The 7717-nt window shown below is 46.0% G+C and overlaps 1 protein-coding gene across 1 annotated transcript in view; it reads right to left on the bottom strand.

Moving 5' to 3' along the window:
* Kcnv2 (potassium voltage-gated channel modifier subfamily V member 2) overlaps positions 1-7492 on the bottom strand; it is an 11426-nt gene extending 3934 nt beyond the window's left edge. The window contains exon 1 of the mRNA XM_005352100.1: positions 6086-7492. Coding sequence (XP_005352157.1) covers positions 6086-7492 — 1407 coding nt within the window. The remainder of the gene's footprint in view (positions 1-6085) is intronic.
* Between the last annotated feature and the right edge of the window lie 225 nt (positions 7493-7717).

The raw sequence follows: 7717 nt of genomic DNA, 5'->3' as shown, positions 1-7717 counted from the left end.
AGAAGAGGGCACCAGACCTCATTACAGATGGTTGTGAGCCACCATGTGGTTGCTGGGAATTGAACTCAGGACCTTTGGAAGAGCAGGCAATGCTCTTAAACCACTGAGCCATCTCTCCAGCCCCTCCTTAAAGTATTTAGAAGTAAGAATGAGATTAGCACTATGAACAAGAACTCTCATTTGGATGTTATGGTATATTACAGTTTTAACATGAGTATAAGTGGTACAGAAAGGAGGAGGTTGGCCTAAGCTAAGGCAAAATCACAGATACAAGTTGGGGGTGGGTGGGTTTTAGCAATCTGTGCACACAAAAGCGGACAATAAACATGGTCTAGCATCTTCGGCTTGCTTAACGCCTCTCCATCCCTTTGATAGTCAGTCATGTCCCACTGAAGTCATCTTGAACAAGAGGAAGAACATACTTAAAGACATAAAAGGGGCCCACTCCCAAAACAGGAGCCCCTAAGATAAAATATAAAATCAAATTTAAAAACCCAGTGTCTTTGAGTTGATGCCTCATTGTAACTTTCTGGACAAGCTACAACCTCAGCACTTTCTGTGCCAGTTACAGGCAGTCCAGTTCAGTCCCAAGCCCAGTACCCTTTTCTTTAATTCTGCAACTGGGATTCTCCAGCCTACATTTTCCAGTTTCCCTTACTGGCTGTTTTTCAGAGCAGAGGCATGTTTGGGAGACTGGGAAGTAGGAAGGAGAGAGGAGGGTCTCTGTCATTGACCTGATCTCCACCATCATCACACGGCTCAGATATTTGATGCTCCAGTCCTCCCAGCATCAGCATCAGCTCCACCATCATCACACGGCTCAGATAGTTGATGCTCCCAGTCCTCCCAGCATCAGCATCAGCTCCACCATCATCACACGGCTCAGATAGTTGATGCTCCCAGTCCTCCCAGCATCAGCATCAGCTCCACCATCATCACACGGCTCAGATAGTTGATGCTCCCAGTCCTCCCAGCATCAGCATCAGCTCCACCATCATCACACGGCTCAGATAGTTGATGCTCCCAGTCCTCCCAGCATCAGCCTCGTGGCGCCATCTTATACAGAGGTGCACATGGGCCACCTCTGTAGGCCCAAGTCTGGCAACACTACCATCTCCCATCCGTTCTTCCTGTGCTAAGACCAATAATTATTCTCTCCGTTTGCTATTTTTTTCTCTTTTACCCTCCTAGTAACTATGCATCTTCTCCCTCAGAGCAGACCCTCACCTTGCTTTCCATTTTCCTGACTGTAACCTAACTCATTTCACAAATGCGCCATTTTCAAGTGATCAATTAAAATAAATTTCAGTGACCTTATAAAGCCCAACTATTTTCAAGGAAACGATACTATCATTTAGGAAAGCTCAGAGGGAGCCAGCTCTGGAGGCACAGCTGCCTGGTGCCCCTCGAAGGCCAGTTTCCTTTGGGAGAGTCTTAGAAGTGATGAGTTTATGTTGAAGTTTCCTTTTTGACTCCTACAACTTTACTTTTTCTGGAAGAGTCCAAAGGAAATGGTCCATTGACAGTCCAGTTGGTCTTTCTTACTTGAAAACAAACCCACTCAGAATGCTGATGGTGATAGTTTCATCATAGAGTTACTGGTGTTGGCCCATAGGATGTATTTACCACTTGGGTAATCCTGAAACCCACCCCCCCCCCATGGCTGGCGCTGCTCCAGGCATGGCCTGCTGATCTACACACTCAGAAGCTTGCCCCTCTGTATGTCTTACAATTTTTCTTTCCCCTGGTAGAGAAGGGATCACTCCTATTTTAATTTCTCCGAAAATGGATCTGGAACCAAAGGTTATTGCTTCCATGTGATAAAGACTATCGGCTAGATAGATGTGTTAGCGTCTACTTATTGCAAACTTCCTACAGGCTAGTATGTTACATGTGATTCTTATTACTTCAGTGCTCACAAATAACCAGCATCTGGCAGTTGAGAAGGGTCTAGCTTGCATACCTGAGCAATTGCAGATGTAAGGCTACACGAGGGATTTGTTCTTGCAGATATAAGGGCTGCACAATAGCGAAAATTCTTCACAACCACAGAAGTGACTTATTCCTTTTAAAACCCTGACTTGAACTACAGAGGGTTGAAAGGTTCTTGGCATTTGAGAGAGAGAGAGAGAGAGAGAGAGAGAGAGAGAGAGAGAGAGAGAGAGAAGATATTAGAAGCAGAACAACTTAGGAGTTGTTCTCTAAGTTCTGGTAAGGAACAAACAATACATGGGAGAGAGAATGAGTTGGAGACTCTGTCTAAGGTGAGGTACAAAGGACACGGCTCTGGAGTAGCACAAGAGTCTATCAAACATAGGTGTGAGAGCACACACTTTTAATCCTAGCATTTGGGAGGCAGAGGCAGTGATCTCTGTGAGTTCAAGGTCACTGTGGTCCAAGTGAGTTCCAAGTTAGCCAGAGTTATACTGTGAGACCTGGGCTAAATGGGGGAAAAAGGCAAAGAAAAAAATCTATCATGTTTCTTTTTACTTCATCTTGACATTTCAGTGTGTGAGTGTATGGGTATAATATATTCAAGCAGTAATATATTATTACAGTAGAATGATTGTATTATTAGGCATAACTTACTGTACCTCCCTGCCATCAAGGTTTTTTTTTTTATAAGTCTCACAAAGTTTTCTTTTCCTTGGCTGACCTGCCCTGGCCCAACTTGCTTGAGTATGGTCTTGTGACTTACTTTGGGTTGAGCTGATAGCTACAACCCAACAAGCTGAGCAAATATAAACGGAAGTGGTATGATACAATGCTTGCTTAGTTAGGTTTGGACTCTCTCTCTCCTGACCTTTGCCACAGAGACAGCCATAGAGACAGATCTGTAGAACCTGAGGGACACATAGCCATTTTCCTCTTTATATCTTCATATCGTCTTTAATCCAGCTAGACCAACAGACATGAGGACAGTGTCACCAGATGAAAAGAACGTCTAGTTTCAACAGACTAGACTAGGTGCTCACAGGCCTTTCTTTGTTGTTTGTTTGTTTGTTTGGACAAGCCCTCACTCGTCGGTCCTGGCAGACTTGAACTTGTTATGGCTTCAGTCTCACAGAGATCTGCCTGGCTTTGCTTCCTGAGTGCTAGGATTAAAAGCATGTACTACCACACCCAGATGAAGTTGATTGTTTTTATATTCATGCAGCAAATGAATGTTTGATACTTTAAGTCACCGAATGTTGGCATGGATTGTGATATGCCATTGCTATGGCAATAGGTAGCTTGTAACTTATACATCATTTATAAACAAAGAAATGTATATGTATTTGGGGGTTTTATTCAAGTTTTTAGGAGAAAGTATACCCACTTTCTTAGTGTGCAGAGTGTGACCTAACACAGTGCAAATTCCTCAGGGAAGAAGGTGGACTTTTGCTGGTTATTTTACATCCTCCCTCTTTACAACTACATATAAGAACCAAGACAATTTGTATCTATCATTTCATGGTGTCCTTTCCTCCTTGCTCTGATAATAAAATGCCCAAGTACATAACATGCAAGATAATCAAAGTACCAAAAAGGGCTGGGTTTATAGCATCAGTTCTGAGGAACGCCACAGTCCTAGAATAATCGAGGAAATTTTTCCCACTGGGTTCTTAGGTTTGCCCAGGGAGAAAATACAAGTTAGCAGTCACTTGTGTACTTCATAATGATTTGTCTTGTATAAATCTTAGAGGAAACAGGATAAAGGTCATAGGTATGCAGTAATTTTGGTGAATGGGGAGGTCAGAATATATGAGATTTGATTTGTAAAAACCATGTTTGATAAAGATAAGAGCTTTACACTCTAAACCCTTCACATTGCTCAAAACAACAGGTAAATTTTTCACAGATTAAAAACATGAATGGTGGTTTGACTTTAGTTATAAAACTTATCACTGATTCTGGATAAAATGAATTCATTAACAAAAGACAAAAATCTTCCCTTTGCATTAATCAGCACAGGAAATTAAGTTATCAGTAAACATTAATATCAGAAATGTTTTAAAGGTAAAAATTCAGTATTAATAGGTCTAATAAAAGTATTTATATTAGCTAGTGTAACACAAATATTATGGGTTAAAATGATTTGAAAGCTCCATAGATCTGTTGCCTGTAGACCATCGCCTTTCAAGATCTTTGGATGAATGAAGATTTGGCTTTAAACATTTGTATTAGGGGACTGGAGAGATGGTTCAGTGGTTAAGAGCACTGACTGCTCTTCTAAAAGACCCGGATTCAATTCCGAGCACCCACATGTGGCACAGAGTGGCAGCTCACACCTCTCTATAACTCTAGTTCCAAGGAATCCAACACCCTCATACAGACAAACCAAAATAAAAGAAATACATTTTTAAAAAACCATTGTATTATATTGTCAACATGTGGGTTTGCTGTTTGTACTCCCACGTTAGCCACCTCCAAAGTAAATGTCACTTGCTGGGGACAAATCCTCCGGCAAGAACTCCATCTGTACACATGGTTTATCTACTATGGAGATGACCTTTCATCGGAATAGGATCAGAGCAGCAGCCTTTGACAAGCTTGTTCGGCAGAGCCTAACAGCACCTGTTTCTGAGGAACGTCAGCTTACTTGTAGCTTGGAAGGGAAGGAAGACTCAGGGAGCTGCGGGGAACTTCAAGTCTAACTTCCTCTCCTAGAGATGTAGGACTGAGGGAAGCAAGCCATGGGACGAGATCTCAATTATCCAGGATCACAGCTAATTGTTGGAGTAGTGGAGGCTAGCCCCTTCTGAGTTTCCCTTCCCGCTACAGTGCTCTGGGGTTGGTTTTATCTCAGAATTTTGTACACCGTCAATGTTAATGTTGTAATATCCGCTCTTTTAATACTTGCTTAATGTCTCTAAAAGCATTGCCATCTACTTAAAAGAAGAGAAATAAAGAAGCTATTCAGTTCTTTCCCATTCCAGCATGCTGACTCACTGGTCTGAGGTGAGTTGGTTAGCATCTTTCAGGGGTTTATTTAGTATACTACAAAGAGACATTTTAAATAAATGGCATGAATTACTATCAAGAGTCAGTAGTCAAGATAATGATAAGAATAACAAGTATATTAACTGTCACGAGGCAAGGTGTGACAATGACCAAAAGCTTGCAAGGCGCAGTGGCAGAGCAAGGAAAAGGCATGGAAGATAGAGTAGCACAGACTTCTATTTTATCCCTGCATCTGCCACCTCCAGCTGTTGTACCTACACCCACACTCTCTGGCCCCCAGTGCCTCTGGTTACAAAAGGGGACAATCACACTCTATCCTGAAAAAACCGTGCTGTAGTTAGAAGGCCTTCCAATTTTAGATGCATCTGTCCACACTCAGACTTAGCTAGAACAAGAGGCAGTAAGTTCTCAGGAGCAACATTGCTCAGCCAGCTAATACCCCACCTCCCCCACCCCGTAACTATCTATAGTGTCCTTCAACAATTGAAGCTACTTCTTACTTGTCCTCTTAAAAAGAAATGGTGACAACAACTATTTCTTTGTGATGTTTAAGTAAAATCAGCTTTATAAATCATTTAGGACACTAAGCGTCCCACAAGTGGTGGCTGGGCAGTGATGAATCATATTGCAGCCACGAAACATGAATCATTTTTAAGTTTTCTTAAGTTTTGTCTACCAAAGATTGTTCATTCTCTTTTGTTTTTATTTTTTTTTTTTTGTGATGGGGGGGCGCTCTCAAGTAACCCGAGCTGGCCTTTAACTCACATGTGGGTTATCTGGCCAAGCTAGCCTTGAATTTCTGATCTTCCTCGCTGTACCTTCCAAGTGCAGGGATTACAGGATTCATGCAACACCTAGCCAGCTCCTGTCAAAGATTTTAAGATCAAATGTGGATTTGAAAATTCGCAGGACCGTGTAAAATTCAGTTATTAAGCAACAATCTTGACGTCGTTCCAACTTTATAACATCTATTCAGGTTTTGTTGGAGGCAACCAGGAGGTTCAGAGGTGCACTATCCTTCAGCGAGACCAAGAAAGATCAAGAGACATGTCCGCCAAGGCTGATGACTAAAGAAAGGGAGGGGCAGAGTGTGTCGTTCTGGGCTGAAAGGATGAAGAAGTTCAAGCACCATGCTACTCACCGCGGCCCACCACCAGGCCTGGAGGATGCTGGTGAAGTTGGTGCCAGGAACATCGTGCTCTACAGAGTAGACAGCTGCCGAGAAGGAGAAGATGCCCATTGTGATGAAGAGCATCAGGCAGCCCACCTGCTGGTAGCACTGGCGCAGTGTGAAGCCAAAGGCACGCAGCCCGGTCGAGTGGCGTGCCAGCTTGAGGATGCGGAAGATGCGCATGAGCCGCATGAGGCGCAGCACCTGGCCCACCTTCCCCACGCGCCCCACAGTCTCCAGGTCATGTTCCCGCGGGGAACCCTTGCCATCCCTCTGGTCCTCGCTCGTGAAGCACTCGAGCAGCAGCTGCAGGTAGAAGGGCATAATGGCCACCAGGTCCACCAGGTTGAGGGCGCTGCGTGCGAAGCGTCGCAGGTTGGGGGTCGAGGCGAGGCGCAGTAGAAACTCTAGAGTGAAGAAGGCCACACACAGCATCTCCACGTGCTCCAGAATGGGCCTCGGGTCCCCACCACCTGTGCCCTGCTCAGCTTCGTGCTGCATCTCCTCCACTGTGTTGAGTGCCAGGGCCACCACGGAGATGAGCACGAAGAGGTTGGAGGCCACCCCCATGACCTTGGCGGCTACCGAGGAAAAGGGCTTCTCCATGAGGTTCCAGAGGCGCTGACGCTGCGGCCCATAGAAGCGCATGTCCCTGAAAAGCTCCTCTGCCTCCTCGGCCTGCGCCTGTGCACGCAGCTCCCGCTGGATCTTAAGCTGCTCGCTCAGTTCGTCCCTCCGCTCCTCGAAGCAGATGCGACAACAGCGTGGTGTGTACTTGAGCCTCACGCCCCAGTAGCCCAGCTCCTCCAGGAAATTGCGGGGACACAGCTCATCTCGCACCAGCAGCACCCCTGATAAGTAGAAGTTATAGATGAGCTGGAAGACTGCAGGGTCGCGGTCAAAGAAGTACTCGTCTGTCTGTGCCTCGTAATCGTCGCACAGGCCCAGCTGCCGGCTGCGGCTGGTGGAGGTGGCCAGGCGACCCAGACGCGTTTTGGGGTAGTTGGCTAGCTCGCAGCATTCCAGCTGGTAGCTGTGGCCGCCCACGTTCACTTTCAGTGTGGACAACTGGACTGGAGTGTCAGTATGGCCATCCAGCAGGGCCGTGGGGCACTCCGGAGGCTGGTTTTCCTCGGCAAGGTCATCCTTCCAATATTCTCCCTCCTCCCCTCCGTCCTCATCTTCCTCAATGTAGTAATTGTAGTTGCCCACAGTCCACTGTGTTGAGATGCTGGCCTGAGAGCCAGAACGGGCTCCGATGGAGCAGAGGCTTCTGCGGTGTTGGTCGCTCCTGGTGTTGGGCACCTCCTCGGTCTCTGGAATACTCCAGGGATTGTACCTCAAGGACAATCTCCTCTCGTTGTTCGGTTTAAGCATGGCTGTGGGAGTCGGACCGCTTGCCTGTCTCTCCTGGTCTGCTCACTGCCGGTGGACGGGCAGAGAGATCAGCTTACCTGGAGCCCCAGGCATTGCCCTCAAAACTGAACAAGCCCAGGCTAGCCTGCCAGATCTGAACACTAGCGGGCAGAGACTTGAGTGCTCTAATCTTGCTGATAGGGAAGAAGCTGGTGTTAGGAGGGATTTGGGGCCTCTTAGCCAGTT

Source organism: Microtus ochrogaster, chromosome 8 (genome assembly GCF_000317375.1).
Source record: "Microtus ochrogaster isolate Prairie Vole_2 chromosome 8, MicOch1.0, whole genome shotgun sequence".
Taxonomy (NCBI): Eukaryota; Metazoa; Chordata; class Mammalia; order Rodentia; family Cricetidae; genus Microtus; species Microtus ochrogaster.
The sequence above is the reverse complement of the archived record's forward strand: the minus strand, read 5'-3'. Positions and strand labels throughout refer to the sequence as shown.